This window comes from Salmo trutta, chromosome 21, assembly GCF_901001165.1.
Source record: "Salmo trutta chromosome 21, fSalTru1.1, whole genome shotgun sequence".
NCBI lineage: Eukaryota > Metazoa > Chordata > Actinopteri > Salmoniformes > Salmonidae > Salmo > Salmo trutta.
The window spans coordinates 9755141-9772356 of NC_042977.1; the positions used below are offsets into that span (position 1 = coordinate 9755141).

The 17216-nt window shown below is 42.8% G+C and overlaps 1 protein-coding gene across 1 annotated transcript in view; it reads left to right on the plus strand.

Annotated features, from left to right (window-relative positions):
* LOC115156628 (SH3-containing GRB2-like protein 3-interacting protein 1) overlaps window positions 1-17216 on the plus strand; it is a 35980-nt gene that overhangs the window by 11913 nt on the left and 6851 nt on the right. The window contains exons 2-15 of the mRNA XM_029704135.1: window positions 3970-4033; window positions 4338-4374; window positions 4593-4649; window positions 5208-5265; window positions 10720-10895; window positions 13093-13117; window positions 13394-13457; window positions 13660-13760; window positions 14750-14813; window positions 15026-15126; window positions 15380-15460; window positions 15720-15788; window positions 16004-16732; window positions 16986-17107. Of these exons, the coding sequence (XP_029559995.1) occupies window positions 3970-4033; window positions 4338-4374; window positions 4593-4649; window positions 5208-5265; window positions 10720-10895; window positions 13093-13117; window positions 13394-13457; window positions 13660-13760; window positions 14750-14813; window positions 15026-15126; window positions 15380-15460; window positions 15720-15788; window positions 16004-16732; window positions 16986-17107 (1748 nt within the window). The remainder of the gene's footprint in view (window positions 1-3969; window positions 4034-4337; window positions 4375-4592; window positions 4650-5207; window positions 5266-10719; window positions 10896-13092; window positions 13118-13393; window positions 13458-13659; window positions 13761-14749; window positions 14814-15025; window positions 15127-15379; window positions 15461-15719; window positions 15789-16003; window positions 16733-16985; window positions 17108-17216) is intronic.

Consider the following 17216-nt stretch of genomic DNA (forward strand, 5'->3'; position numbering starts at 1 on the left):
AGGGTGCCCGTGTTTACGGATGTAGGTTTGTACCTGGTAGGTTCCATGATAATCAATGTGGATGTTTCCTCTAATCCATGGCTTCTGGTTGGGAAATGTACTGTGGGGTCACTGTGGGGATGACATCGTCGATGCACTTTTTGATGATGCCGATGACTGAGGTGGTATACTCCTCAATGCCATTGGATGAATCCCGGAACATATTTCAGTCTGTGCTAGCAAAACTGTCCTGTAGCGAAGCATTCGCATCATCTGACCACTTCCGTATTGAGTGAGTCACTGGTACTTCCTGCTTTAGTTTTTGCTTGTAAACAGGAATTAGGAGGATAGAATTATGTTCAGATTTTCCAAATGGAGGGCGAGGGAGAGCTTTGCATGAGTCTCTGTGTGTGGAGTAAAGGTGGTGTAGAGTTTTTTCCCCTCTAGTTGCACATATTTACATTTACATTTAAGTCATTTAGCAGACGCTCTTATCCAGAGCGACTTACAAATTGGTGCATTCACCTTAAGATATCCAGTGGAACAACCACTTTACAATAGTGCATCTAAATCTTTCGGGGGGGGGGGGTAGAAGGATTACTTTATCCTATCCCAGGTATTCCTTAAAGAGGTGGGGTTTCAGGTGTCTCCGGAAGGTGGTGATTGACTCCGCTGTCCTGGCGTCGTGAGGGAGCTTGTTCCACCATTGGGGTGCCAGAGCAGCGAACAGTTTTGACTGGGCTGAGCGGGAGCTGTGCTTCCTCAGAGGTAGGGAGGCGAGCAGGCCAGAGGTGGATGAACGCAGTGCCCTTGTTTGGGTGTAGGGCCTGATCAGAGCCTGAAGGTACGGAGGTGCCGTTCCCCTCACAGCTCCGTAGGCAAGCACCATGGACTTGTAGCGGATGCGAGCTTCAACTGGAAGCCAGTGGAGAGAGCGGAGGAGCGGGGTGACGTGAGAGAACTTGGGAAGGTTGAACACCAGACGGGCTGCGGCGTTCTGGATGAGTTGTAGGGGTTTAATGGCACAGGCAGGGAGCCCAGCCAACAGCGAGTTGCAGTAATCCAGACGGGAGATGACAAGTGCCTGGACTAGGACCTGCGCCGCTTCCTGTGTGAGGCAGGGTCGTACTGTGCGAATGTTGTAGAGCATGAACCTACAGGATCGGGTCACCACCTTGATGTTAGTGGAGAACGACAGGGTGTTGTCCAGGGTCACGCCAAGGTTCTTAGCACTCTGGGAGGAGGACACAAGGGAGTTGTCAACCGTGATGGCGAGATCATGGAACGGCCAGTCCTTCCCTGGGAGGAGGAGACATGCTAGTTGAAATTAGTTGAAATTAGGTAAAACTGATTTAAGTTTGCCTGCATTAAAGTCCCCAGCCACTAGGAGCATTGCTTCTGGATAAGCATTTTGTTGTTTGCTTATGGCCTTATACAGTTGGTTGAGTGATGTCTTAATGCCAGCATCGGTTTGTGGTGGTAAATAGACGGCTACAAATAATACAGATGAGAACTCTCTTGGTAGATAGCGTGGTCTACAGCTTATCAATAGGTGCTCTATCTCAGGCGAACAATACGTCAAAACTTCTTTAATATTAGACGTCGCGCACCAGCTGTTATTGACAAATAGACCGACACCCCCGCCCCTCGTCTTACCAGACATAGCTTCTCTGTCCTGCTGATGTATGGAAAATCCCGCCAGCTCCATATTATCCGTGTCGTCGTTCAGCCACGACTCAGTGAAACATAAGATATTGCAGTTTCTAATGTCCTGTTGGTAGGATAGTCTTGATTGTATATCATCCATTTTGTTTTCCAATGATTGCACATTGACCAATAGAACGAATTCTTCTAAGAATTCGCCTACGAATTCTTAGAAGGCAGCCAGACCTCCTCCCCCATTTTCTCCATCTTTTCTTCACGCAAATGACAAGGATTTGGGTCCGTTCCCGAGAAAGCACTATATCCTTTGCATCGGACTCATTAAAGAAAAAATCTTTGTCCAGTTCGAGGTGAGTAATCGTTGTTCTGATGTCCGGAAATTATTTTTGGTCATAAGAGACAGCAGCAGCAACACTATGTACAAAATAAGTAAAAAAATAAGTTGCAAAAAAAAATACAAAATAGCATAGTTGGTTAGGAGCCCGTAAAATGGTACCCATCCTTTCCGGCGCCATTCTAAATTGCCCAAGCTCAGTAAATTTGGTCAGAATAAAATAAAAATATGAAAGGAGCAAAGCCCTGGTAAAAAGTTAGAGGAAATCCCACCTCAGTCTTCTGAAAACCTATCCCTGGGATAAATTACACAAATGTTAATGCCAAAGACACACCAGAAAGGCTTTCCAATAGATGTTGAGTGTTTCTGAATGGTCCAGTCTCAGTCCTGACTTAAATATGCTTGAAAATCAGAGACAAGGTTTGAATATTGCTGTCCATCAATGTTTCAAAACCAAGTTTACTGAGCTTGAGCATTTTTTACCAAAAAATAAAATATATAAACGCACCAGGCAACAATTTCAAAGATTTTACTGAGTTACAGTTCATATAAGGACATCAATGAATTGAAATAAATTAAATAAGCCTTAATCTATGGATTTCACATGACTGGGAATTCAGATATGCATCTGTTGGACAGATACCTTAAAAAAAGGTAGGGACGCAGATCAGAAAACTAGTCAGTATCTGGTGTGACTGCCATTTGCAGCGCGGCACATCTCCTTCGCTTAGAGTTGATCAGGCTGTTGATTGTGGTCTGTGAAGTGTTGTCCCACTCCTCTTCAATGGCTGTGCGAAGTTTCTGGATATTGGCGCGAACTGGAATACGCTGTCGTACACGTCGATCCAGAGCTTCCCAAACAGGCTCAATGGGTGACATGTCTGGTGACTATGTCGCCATGTAAGAAATGGGACATTTTCAGCTTACAGGAATAGTGTACAGATCCTTGCAACATGGGGCCATGCATTATCATGCTGAAACATGAGGTGATGGCGGCGGATGAATGGCACAACAATGGGCCTCAGGATCTCGTCACGGTATCTCTGTACATTCAAATTGCCATCAATAAAATGCAATTGTTTTCGTTGTCCGTAGCTTATGCTTGCCCATACCATAACCCCACCGCCACCATGGGGCTCTGTGTTCACAACGTTGACATCAGCAAACCGTTCGCCCACACAACGCCATCTACTACTTTTCAATGTCCATTGAAGTCCGGTGTCGGTCGGTGCTAAGTGGGTGAGGATGCTTATTACAGTAAATGGAAAGAGAGGGGGCTCATGGGTAGGTGTTCCTAAGAGCACCTACCCATGATATTAACTGAAGAGAGAGAGGCAGAGGGAGAGAGAGAGGGAGGGGTTGTCCAGACTATTATGATTTCCCATTGTAGCCAATTCAATTGCAGTAATTCCGTTACTGATTCTTTAGTAATTACGCTATTTCGTAACGGAATTACGAGTTTTAATCACTTAATAATTCATGCAAAAATAGATCACTACAACTAATTGGTAGGTCTATCATTACTTGTTACTTCTGTGAACTTTCATTATCCACCCTCCTCATTAGGGAGACAAATTAGAAAAAGATATGTGGGATTTTAGTAACGGAATTACAAAGCATTAGGCAATATTTCTGAAACTTACAGAAGATAAACACTTTCTCCAAAAGTACATTTAATTGTTGATATTAGCTTGCAGGGATCTTTATGTCAACATTATTGTGACTTTCTGATACCTTTTAAGACCTTTTTCTGGAACATGTTTTCCAGAAATCAAAGCCGTTACTTATGCCTACTTTTTAAGATGGTTGTATCGATGCCTTCATTTCCCAAAAATATACTCTTAGCTTTCATTTGACACCCTATTTGATATGCTTCTATGAACTTTACATGTTGGTGCTCATGGGTCCTTTTACATGGAAATGCCCATCAGTATTTCATTACTCTCTCTAATTCACTTTCTCTCCTTCTTCTTCTTCTCTTTCTTCGCTGCTAGGACTGAAAAAACGTACCAGGAAGGCCTTCGGGTTACGAAAGAAAGAGAAGGATGCAGATTTCACGTCAGTGTGCACGAGTAGACAGTTTAACATGCAGAATTAAACACCTGGCACCAAGACATTAAAAACATGACATAATTCAGCAGCTAGATTTACTTTGGTAACACTTACTTGATTGCAAGTCCATAGACATGCAGTTTGCATATTACTGCATGTTGAACGTCTATGATCTATCCCAGTGTTGTTTTTTTATTTTGGTCTGATAGCTATTTGAGAGGTCATTTAGAACTTCTGAGCTTTTCACTACTATTGTCAAAGTAGTCTTACCTGATGATTCTGTCCTTTCCTCTCATGTCTCTCTATACAGGGGCTCACCTGACAAAGATGGAGTAAGCACGAGAAAGGTAGACTATGGGGTAAACAATCTATGTGATGTCCTTGATACCCTTATTTTTCACTCTTATTTTTATTTATTTTTTTACTTCTCTTTACTTTAGTTGAATGTTTCGCCATTGTGAATTGTGTTGTTGTTGTTTTTTTCAAGCTATGTGTATTTAAAATATGGGTATATAAAATGCTTGGTGTTACGAGAGTTTCTCACTCACACGTTCCATTATCACAGAAAAAGACCATCGGGGCTCCAAATGGCTATTATGGGGAGATTGATTGGGATCGATATGTAAGTACATTCATACAGCACAGTGCAGTAAGTAATCCCTCTATAGTGTCAGTAATTAGTAGTAATACAATGGGTTAGTGAATAAGCAATAGCAGGTATAGGGAGCACAAAGGGAAATGGTTGTCAGAACTCGAACTCATGACGTGACGATAAAAATGAAGACATATTAAAAGTTCTAAAGCGTTCATGCAATACTTTGCTTATAATCGTTTCAACCACAAAGGACAAACCACATTTGAAACTTTACTTCCCACAACCAGATGTCATTTCTGCTTCTGCTCCCTATAGCTTTCCTGATTATGGCAATCAATCATCCTCATATAACATTGAATTTGGAATCAAAACGTGATCTCTGTTTTCAGAATCGTACATAAAGTTTGTGTGAGTCTGAACAAACAAGCATCTTCAAACATCTTTAGTTATGAAAAACATAGGATTGCGGTTTTTGTGTGCATATATTTAACCACAAGCATGAGAGAAGTGACTGTGTTTGTTGTCACACAATGTCATAAACTATGAATTGACCACTTAGTTATACATATTTACTTCCTGTTACAGGCAACTCCAGATGTGGATGCTGAGGGCTTCAGTCTCAGACCCGGAGAGGAGGGGGAAAATACCCTTTTATCAGATGAAGCTGATGTAGAATGGCTAGCTCGTTATCGGTGCACTAGTAGTGGGAATCTTGCAAGTGCAGTCACCAGCTCTGAGACCTAGTGCTGTTGCCGGGCACCAATAAATATTTGACATTTCTGTCATTTATCGAGAGCGACTTACATTTGTGCATTCATCTTAAGATAGCTAGGTGACACAACAACATAGCACAATCGTCGCAAGTACAGTTTCCCTCAACAAAGTAGTTATCAAATCCAGTCAAACTGTATTTGTCACATGCGCCAAATACAACAAATGTAGACCTTACCGTGAAATGCTTACTTACAATCCCTTAGCCAACAGTGCAGTTCAAGAAGTGTTAAGAAAATATTTACCAAATAAACTAAAGTAAAAATTTGATAAAAAATAACACAATAACATAACAGTAACGAGGCTATATACAGGGGGTACCGGTACCAAGTCAGTGTACAGGGGTACAGGTTACTTGAGGTAATTTGTACATGTAGGTGGGGTGAAGTGACTATGCATAGATAATAAACAGCAGCACTGTACAAAACAAATGGGGGGGTGTCAATGTAAATAGTCCGGTGACCATTTGAATAATTGTTCAGCAGTCTTATGGCTTGGGGGTAGAAGCTGTTAAGGAGCCTTTTGGTCGTAGACTTGGCGCTCTGGTACCGCTTGCCGTGTGGTAGCAGAGAAAACAGTCTATGACTTGGGTGACTGGAGTCTCTGACAATTTTATGGGCTTTCCTCTGACTCTGTCTATTATCTAGGTCCTGGATGGCAGGAAACTAGGCCCCAGTGATGTACTGGGCCGTACGCACTACCCTCTGTAACGCCTTACGTTCAGATGCCGAGCAGTTGCCATACCAGGTGGTGATGCAACCGGTCAGGATGCTCTCGATGTTGCAGCCATATAACTTTTTGAGGATCTGGGGACCCATGCCAAATCTTTTCAGTCTCCTAAGGGGGAAAAGGTTTTGTCGTGCCCTCTTCCCGACTGTCTTTGTGTGCTTGGACTATGATAGTTTGTTGGTGATGTGGACACCAAGGAACTTGAAACTCCCGACCCGCTCCACTTCAGCCCCGTCGATGTTAATGGGGGGCCAGTTCGGCCCTCCTTTTCCTGTAGTCAACGATCAGCTCCTTTGTCTTGCTCACATTGAGGGAGAGGTTGTTGTCCTGGCACCTCAATGCCAGTTCTCTGACCTCCTCCCTATAGGCTGTCTCATTGTTGTCGGTGATCAGGCCTACCGCTGTTGTGTCGTCAGCAAACTTAATGATGATTTTGGAGTTGTGTTTGGCAACGCAGTCGTGGGTGAACAGGGAGTGTTGAGGATCAGCGTGGCAGACGTGTTGTTGCCTACCCTTACCACCTGGGGGTGGCCCGTCAGGAAGTCTAGGATCCAGTTGCAGAGGGAGGTATTTAGTCCCACGGTCCTTAGCTTAGTGATGAGCTTCGTCGGCGCTATGGTGTTGAACGCTGAGCTGTAGTCAATGAACAGCATTCTCACATAGGTGTTCCTTTTGTCTAGGTGGGAAAGGGCAATGTGGCGCGCGATTGAGATTGTGTCATCTGTGGATCTGTTGGGGCGGTATGCGAATTGGAGTTTGTCTAGGGTATGCGGGAGGATGCTGTTGATGTGAGCCATGACCAGCCTTTCAAAGCACTTCATGGCTACCGACGTGAGTGCTACGGGGTGGTAATCATTTAGGCAGGTTACCTTCGCTTCCTTGGGCACAGGGACTATGGTGGTCTGCTTGAAACATGTAGGTATTACAGACTCAGTCAGGGAGAGGTCAATGTCAATGAAGACACTTACAAGTTGGTCCGCGCATGCTTTGAGTACACGTCCTGGTAATCCGTCTGGCTCTGCGGCTTTGTGAATGTTGACCTGTTTAAAGGTCTTGCTCACATTGGCTACCGAGAGCGTTATCACACAGTCATCCAGAACAGCTGGTGCTCTCGTGCATGCTTCAGTGTTGCATGCCTCGAAACGAGCATAAAAGGCATTTAGCTTGTCTGGTAGGCTCGCGTCACCTCTGCAGCTTGCGTCTGGGTTTCCCTTTGTAGGGTTTCCGTAATAGTTTTCAAGCCGTGCAACCTCCGACGAGCGTCAGAGCCGTTGTAGTACGATTCGATCTTAGTCCTGTATTGACGCTTTGCTTGTTTGAGGGTTCGTCTGAGGGCATAGCGGGATTTCTTATAAGCGTCCAGATTAGTGTCCCGCTCCTTTAAAGCGGCAGCTCTTGCCTTTAGCTCGATGCGGATGTTGCCTCTAATCCATGGCTTCTGGTTGGTATATGTATGTACGGTCACTGTGGGGACGACATCGTCAATGCACTTATTGATGAAGCTGATGACTAAGGTGGTATACTCCTCAATGCCATTGTTTGAATCCCGGAACAGCAAAGTCAGTGCTAGGAGCAAAAGACAAGTGCATTTTTTAATATATTTTTAAAAATTGGTGTGGCTCTTCTAGGTCAGGTATTGAAGGTGCTTCTTTGGGTGGCGAGTGTTGATTGGTGCAGAGGATCCCTGATTCCTGCCCAACTCGGGGCAGACAGGGATGGAAGCTATGCTGTGTCTTGGGACACTGACTGTTAAGTTATTGACCTGTTTAGCTAGCTGAGTCATTGGGCCAGTGGAGCTCAGTGTTAAATAGTCCAAATCAATCAGACCACCTCTCTATCGCTCTCTATCTTTATGCTCTACATGTCAGTGACCCTTGCCTGCAGGACCAAAAGAGGGCCAGTAGGTGAAAGGCAGTGTTGGGGAAGCTAGTTTACCAAGCTTCCAATTACTTCACACTGAAAGAAGTTAAGCGACACTAAAGTTACCGTTAAGAAACATATAGTTTACTTAAAAAGTAGTTCACCTCATCTAAACTGTCCGTTCTAAATCTGAAATGTCATAGACTACAAATTGCAAGAATAGATCACTCTGGAGTCAGATGTTATTTAACAGAATGTGGATTTAGGCTATTAATAAACTCACAAACTATTATTCAAGCAAAAATTAGGCAGGTCCGACGCCGGAAATGTAAGAAAAGTATTGCCTACATCACCCGTATTTTCTTTCATTTTTGCAAAAAAGAGTTGTGTGTAGTTCCAGTAGTTAGCTACACCGCTACATGTAAATAGTAGTAATTAACTACTGAAAACACTACCAAGATTTGAATTTAGTTCAACTACCAACAAGCTACTGCAAATTGTAGTTATATTACCAGTTGAACTAAATGTAGTTCACTACTCCCCAACACTGGTGAAAGGGTAACACAACCTGAACTCAGGGGTAGACGTAATATAGTAAAATTACATTTGTCTCCCTCCATTTTACACCGCTGCTACTCTCTGTTGTTATCATCTGTGCATAGTCACTTTAATAACTCTACCTACATGTACATATTCACTCAACTTGGCGGTGCCCCCGCACATTGACTCTGTAATAGTACCCTCCTGTATATAGTCTCACTATTGTTATTTTACTGCTGCTCTTTAATTACTTGTTACTTTTATTTCTTATTCTTATCCGTATTTCTTTTTAAACTGCATTGTTGGTTAGGGGCTCGTAAGTATGCATTTCACTGTAAGGTGTTACACACACCCGTCCTCCCTGACCAACCTCCCTCTTTTTGTTCCTGTCTTAAATAACCTGTTGTATTCGACGCATGTGACTAATACAATTTGATTTGATTTAATATCATATGTTACGATTTATATGATATGTATGAATTTGTGGATGTCCATCATCCATTTCATATCATATGTTACTTCGCACAATTTGTTACACATTTTCAATACGTATGATAGGTTCCGAATTCCGACGGCTAACGAGAGCTAGCTAGGTGGCTATGGTTAGGAGTTAGGGTTAGCTAACATTGTAAGTAGTTGTGAAGTAGTTAAAATGTAGCTAATTAGCTACAATGCTAAAGTTGTGGTATTCAATGCTAAGGTGCAGTGGTATTCAAACTTTTGCAGCGGGGACCCCATTTTTTTCACAACAATTTCTCACGACCCCACCCCACACCAAATCTAATGATACAACCTTCAAATCTGTACATTTAGATTTTTACATTAACAAATAACCTTCAATTCATTACATTTTCATCTCTTGAAAGGAATCCAATAAATACATTTACTCAATACATACATATATTTGTAATTATCTTTCTCAAAAACATTTGTATATTACCCATAAAAGAATCTGCACTCATAATTTTTTGTTCCCAATCATTTTTTATTTTAATTTATTGACCCCACAGCAGTTTCCACGTCGCGTCCCCGACTTTGAACACCACTGTCGTGGTGTAATTCGAACTCGCAACCTTTGGGTTGCTAGATATTGGCGTTATACACACACCCATCCTCCCTGACCAACCTCCCTCTTTTTGTTCCTGTCTTAAATAACCTTCTGTCTTATGTAACCATACCAAACGTAACAAAACATACTAATTGGACCGATACAAATGTAGTACTATTTTACGTCTAGTCAGAACAGCCAGGCTGGGTAACAGGGCAGAGTCAAATAAGAGGATCTGGGGACCCATGCCATCGTTCCCATTGTCTATCTCTGTTGCATCCCACCTAAAAGGTTTTCAATAACATAGAAAATGTATGTTTGTAATCACTGGCCCAGGATCAGATTAGCAATTGAGCCTTTGGACAGGGCAATATTCAGTGAGATCTTCTACCATCAGCAGTGAGATATAACAATTAGGATTTGGGGTAGGATAATCAGATCCTAGATCAGGGACAACAGCAGGTGCAGTATAGTAAACTGGGCCACACCAGACAGAGTCAGACAGGCGTACTGTATATTGCTGCACCATTTGTGCTCCAGCGACTATTGGCTTTCTGTCTGACAAAGTATCTATTTGGCCCAATTCTGAAATTTTGCCATGAATGAATCTTTTGACCAATCAGATCAGATCTTTTTCCAATAATTGGGTAAAAGATCAGAATTGGGCTGCCTTAGTAAATGCACCTTTTGTGTCTTTGGAACGGATGTATGCTAACGCTAATTATACATTTTGTGGCAAGGGAAATTGATAGGCACTTGGCTCGATATGGTCCAGAGTATGTGTGAGGATTGGTCTTTGATGCCCTTAATTTCATTTAGGGATCAAATTACACATTGAGGTACCCGAAAGATAGGGATTGGACAATCTTTAGTCATTTAGTTTGCTTTTGGTGCTCCTTTGTCTACCCTCTCTCATGGACAAATCAAATCAAATTATATTGTCACATGGGCCGAACCGAACAGGTGTAGACCTTACAGTGAAATGCTTACTTACAACCCTGTACAGACGTACGTAACATAAATGTATCCAACCATAATGGAGAAGGTCACACAGTAACGCAAGATTTTTGTTCTGGGTTTCCAAGATTAGGTTATGGGTGCCAAGATTACCCCTGTAAAAAAATATATTGTTCCTTAACGAGTGTTCACCAGCTCCCAAAGGCAAGCAGCACTTCTTCTCCTCCAGCGACTCGGAGGACGAGGACGACAAGAGGAAGTTCAAGATCAAGATCAAGCCGTTGCCTTCCGACACTGCCAAGTGTGCCGTCCCATCTATGGACGAACTGAAAGCTTCAGTTGGGGGCTTGGCTCTATCTCCCTCTCTGGTGAGCCCTTGATGTTATATCTGTATGTAATTGGAGTAGGATGAAGTTATCCCAAGATGCTGCTCTTGGGTTAGTTTAGCATATTTCCCACTAATGGTTAAGGATAGGATTTGGGGAGGGGATGTTGACCCTAGATTTGTACCTAGTAAAGTAGGTTAAAGTGCATTGTACCTGACCAGGGCTTGAACTCGGGTTGCTATGACCAAGGGCCACGGCCGTAACTCATTCTCTCTTGGATTTAGCTTGGTTTTTTGTTGTGATATTTGCTGTCAAAAATGCTTGATTTTGCTGCTGCAATTCGGAAATTTTATACGGCAATATGCAACGATTTTGTCCAATTTGTTGCGAAAATGCGCTGACGAGGGATAAAGTTTGTTGACGTCTGGCTTGACTTTATGCAGCAAATGTGTGGTGATTGGTTGAAATTGCAAGCTCTCTTTTTGTACTGTGGCGATTGGTCAGTTTTATGTGATAATATTGCTATGATTGAACTGTTTTATGTGGAAACAGTGCTGTGATCATTTAAATATGCAGGCCCTCACATAAATTTGCTGAAAATTGCTAGCTCTCTTTGGCGCTATATGAACTATTACTGTATATGAATCTGTTTGTTGAAACTTGAGACGGCTACAGCTAATTCTAGCCAGTGAAATTATCGGGAATGTACAGAACATCTGAATATCTTTCCCTCCTCTCACTTCCTCTTCCCTTTCTCTTCCGTCTCTCTGTCTCTTCCATCTGTTGCTCTTGTAGCGGAGAAGTCCGGTAAGCCCGTCTTTTTTTTTCTTCTTCTTTCGCTTCTTTATCTTTCACTGTAAAGTAAGAGCATGGCATGGATTCACTTGACTGTGGATTCTCTTCTCACGTGGGTTCTCTTTCCTATACAGAGGCAAACATTTTTTTATCCCAAGCAGGCAAAATGTTGCATGTGATGTGATATCACTTTCTTTTGTTAGAAACTGATTTTCGGATTCAGAATACTTCATATCACCAGATTATAACCAAGCAAGATGAAATCAAGAAAGACGTCATATATTGGTTCTCATCTGGTCAGGTGTAACCCGATTACAACTAGATGAAGATCTATTTTTCTGGTTGTTAAAAATACATTTACAAAACGTTATTTTACAACTTTAATGACGTCATTGACGTCATTACAACCAGTTTTGCCCGCTGGGATTGGCTCTGGTATTTCAGTTGTTTAGTTATTCTAATTCCTCTCTCTGCATATCAGATATGTTTTATAATATTAACTATTTCACAATGCATGCCTTTAGCACATTTTAAAGAGCATCCTCGGTTAGAATTTTGTTGAAGTTTTATTTTAGTTGAAACCTTTACTTGAACTTCCCTTGCAAGGCTTACATGGTACATAAAGCACAATTCTTCACATAACACCTGTTGATAGCCCATTGATTCTGTTTGACCAAAGCTAATTGGTAGGCTAACAAACGGGATCACGTGTGCAGCTTTGTCAATGAAATGACAGCAGGGTCTTGTTCATAGGCACCAAATGGAAGAAAACAGACTGAAGCAGGGAGGGTCTAAATGGAAATGTCCAATAAGAAACCCTTTTTAATTTACCGTTGCGAAATGTAAAAATATATATTTTCCGTTCTCTGCCCTAAAGTGCCCGACCCAGGCCTATGATAATAACGGAACCTACCAGGTGCTATGTTGTATTGCTGCATTACCGTATGTACAGTTGGCTTTATGGCACAGTGCTGAAGTAAAGGGGTGCTACATTCTTTTCCGTTCCATTTGACTGATTTGTCACTCACTCTCTGACCAGGTCTGTTCTCTCTTCCTTTTTGCTGGTCTCAGAGACGCAGCCCGGTAAGTCGCCACCTGGTGGCTTATTTTAAAAGTGTCTGCACCCAAAACACTTGCAGGAAAATAAATGAATGATTGAAGATTATCTTTCGGTGCTGTCCATTTAATTTTCTACATACCCAAACACGGCCTTTCGACACCTATTCTCCAGTCCAGCAATATGAAATTTACTGATGGCCTCAAAACATTTGGTCTTTTGTCAGTGTCCATACTTACAGTTAGTTCTTCTCTATTCGTTCACATTAGCAGGGAGACTCATCCGGGGAAATGGACTATCAGTTGAACTATTTACCTTCGTGTTTCTAATGTGAGGTTAGGATTCCTTTTTACTGTTACACTGAAAATGACTTTATTTTCGTTGCAGGGCTCCATAAAGAGACACCTGTCTTGTAAGTGCATTGTTTGTGGAAGTAGTGTAATGCTATTTGTAATTGGTTTGACATCATGTCAGTGTCAACTACATACACATACAGTACAGTGTAACGTCATAGTTCTACACCATCAGTTAAACAATTTGTTTAGGGTTGGAATACATACTGTAGTTACACTAGTTTGAGTGCAGATGCACATTCAGTGGCTGTCACAATTTGAAGACATCCAGTATACATATAATAATATATGATAGAATGTTATGATATATAATATTATAATATTGTTTTTGCCAGGTGAGGAGATTGCCAGACCCAGACGCTCCACCCCTACGCCAAGCCCCGCCCCCGAGACGCAAAGGTCAAAATTCAAACCCGCGCTAATGCAAACAGGCTAGCATATTAACATACTGTATTGTTACAATTCTGCTAAATGTTATCGTTGGGGAAAATAAAGCTGTTCATTTCAATTTCAATGACACACTACAAGAAAATGGATGAAATCTTGAATATCAGAGTCGTAAAATCATATTTATGGAAGTTGACTTTATCATCTCTTGCAGTGAGAGAGTATCCCAGAGTCGCAGAGCATCCCCAGCTTTCTTCGGGCTTCCTCCAGAGACGACCTATGAGACACACATATATGATAGTAACAGAAATGATGGTAACTCTCACAAGAATAGTCTTTCTGACTGCATATGTTGCATGGGTTTTAGCTTTGTGTTAGTACAGTATGTTGGTTGATTGCCCATAATCATAATAATGCTATCTGTGGCTGTATTATCACCAGTGCTTGACTTGGACTGAAATAGGTGCCTGTGCTCATTTTGAGTGCCGGTACTGTTCATATTCAGGTGCAGGAACCACAATACTTTTGAGCTTATTCTATAAGAGATGCAGGAACTCAAGCAGTGAATACATACATATACATATAATAATATATGATATATAATATTAGTGGTATTGGGTTGTTCCTTTATTATTATTCATGTATTTATTGTTGTAATGGTTTAACCCCCCGATATAGAAAATCATTACTGAACTGGCTACTGTTTTAGCTGGACTGGGAGTCAATGAGTGAGTTTTGGTAGCCCCTTTGCCTGCCATTGTACTGTAAGCCTACCTAAACCTCTACCAGAGCATCTGCATGATAAGAAATACATGGAGTTAGTCATGTGTGTGATCAGGGCTCTAAAATGCGACCAGTTCGGTCGCATATGCAAGGAAATGTTTTGCTGTACAACCATGAGTTTTATTTTGGGAGCACTGTGCGACTAGGGTTGTTGTAATGCTAAGGCTTTGCGCTGTACCAGTGTTTTTTAGTTTTTAGTTTTTTTCTTCTCTATACTTTTTTCTGCCTACCTTACCATCCCTTCCTAATTGGAGTAAACTAACGGACAACAATACATCTACTGCTACTTACAGCTATTTTGCACACATCTACGGTACCTGTAGTTAAGTAATTATACATATATTCCTAATTGCCTCTTTTTCAAGTGCTGGATTTTCACCCACAGTGGCCAATCCACCATTCTTTCTGATCTTAACTCCAAACCCTCCGATGTCCACAGATGAACCTATATTTCCCAGTATAATCCCATTTCGCTCTTTCCTTTTGCAATACATCCTTCCATATTGGGTTGTTCTTTCCAGGTGAGGAGATTGCCAGACCCAGACGCTCCACCCTTACGCCAAGCCCCGCCCTCGAGGCACAAAGGTCAGAGTTCAAACCCGTGCTAATGCTAACAATGCAAACAGGCTAGCATATTTGCATACTGTATTAGAATTTGTGATGGGTCTGCTAAATATTATCATTGGGAAAAAATAAAGCTGTTAAGTTCAATTTAATAACACGCCACAAGAAAATGAAGGAAATCTTGAATATCAGAGTCATAAAATCGTATTTATGTATGTTATCATCTCTTGCAGTGAGAGAGTATCCCAGAGTCGCAGAGCATCCCCAGCTTTCTACGGGCTTCCTCCGGAGACGACCTATGAGACACCCAGATATGATAGTAACAGAAATGATGGTAACTCTCACAAAAATAGTCTTTCTGACTGCATATGTGTATTTGTGTTGCATGGGTTTTAGCTATGTGTTATTACAGTGGTATGTTGGTTGATAGCTCCTAATCATAATAATACTACTATCTGTAGCTGTATTATCACCCAACAGTGCCTGGTCTGGCTGTGTGGGATATATTTGTGCATGATACCTTATGTTCCCACTGAAGTTCGATAAACTTTTGATCAAGTTTGATATCATGTCTTGCTTTATCATAGTGGTCTGCATAGAGGCCGATGCATGGTGTGACTCCAGACCATACCCTGACTCCCCTCTGACCAGATCCTTTCCCACAGGAGGTAAGCCCAAACTATCATTCATCAGTCATGTTTGTGATTTTAGATTACTATATTTCTAAGACATCTACGGGCCATTAAATCGGCTTGTGGTCCACATCTGGCCCGCCAGTTTGAGACAAACGTTTAAGTCAATTGTGTTACTAAGTGTTATAGTAAGTCTATAGACTGACCTAGTGTCACCCTCTCTAGTACCGTAGTACTGTAGACTAACTATTGTACAAAATGCAAGTCCTTTGACCAAGTGTCACTCTCATTGTAGCTCCTCCTCCACTGCCTCCCAAGAACATCCCAGCAGCTAGTCAAGGCTATTCTTTGACTGATTCTTCCGGTAATATTATTCTGCCAATGACCATAATTCCCATATCGAAGCAGATTCATTCCAAAACTTAAATGGTTTTATTTGTATTTGTTTTGGAATGAATCAGCTTCCATATTACCATGCCTCGTGCACAGTTGTCATAGTGAATCTCGTTGTTCTTTGGACAGCATTGATAGAAGGGCCACTTTAAATCAGCAAGATCTCTGAACAATTTTTTTCCACAGCTGATTTACCCAATGGGAGAATAGTCCCAAGCCCCAACCCTATCTACCTGAATGTCCAATCCCCAGCCTCGTACAGAGGTTCCCCTGTGCCTGACCTGGAAAACGTGTTCGGCACCATGGAATCTTCCCAGACCAGTGAGGACAGGGACTCGCCCCGATGGATCAGCTTCAACAGCGAGAGACCGCCCCCACCAGACGAACCGGCCCCGCCTCCGCCCTCTGCCTCTCCTCCTTCCGACTCGCCCCACTCCCTCTCCTCCACCCCAGACTCCCCCTGCCTCTCCCCGGGCCCCCCTCCGGATGAGCCTCCCCCCTCCCCGCCGCCCTTCTCCTCTCCCCCCGACTCTCCCATCTCCATTATCTCTATTCCTCCTCCAGATGAACCCGTTCCTCCCCTGCCTCCCGACTTCTCTCCCCCGGACTCTCTGCCATGCATCGGCATCGATCCTAGTCTGTTTTTGGATGATGAGATACTGGGGTACTCCCCTGCTCCCTCTGGCTCACTGGAGTACTCCCCTGCCCCTACCAGTCCCATCCCTCCCCCCCTGCTTGTGGAGCGCTACCCTCGGGCGGGTGTCCCTTCCCCTCTGGCGTTCCTGAGGGAAGAGCAGCCTGACTATATGGCCTCGCCCCTTGGGCTGACCCCAGGCTTCAGGGGCACGCCGCCCCCACTCCCCCCGCTCACCTACAGGTCCATGGTGTCCTCCCCCGGACCCTACCCAGGCAGTGGTGAGTACCACTGTAGGAAAAACATAGATAGAGTGGGTAGATTACAACTGTAGGAAAACATAGAAATACAATCATTAGAATGGGTAGTCCGATCGTAGTGAAACTGTAATTTGTAGACATCTATTACTTGTGGTCACTTGCTATCGGATCTAGATGGTCATGTACTCTATATAGTGTAAGTATTAGCTGATCATAACACTTCTAAATTGGGGACATTTTTCCTCATGTCACATGCCTTTCTTTCCCTGTGCAGGCCCCTCCTCTCCAGCTCGTCCTTCCACGCCCCTGTCAGGAGGCAGTCCAATCCCTCCCCCTCTTCCTACAAGGCCCTCCTCTCGACCCAAACTGCCCCCTGGGAAACCAATAGGAGACCTGGTATGGTACCTACAGTATACTCTTACATGTGTTAGACTTCTGATCGATACCATTAGAATTTATTAGACTCTCATTATTCGTTTTTTTCTTCAACCGATTTCCACAAAGT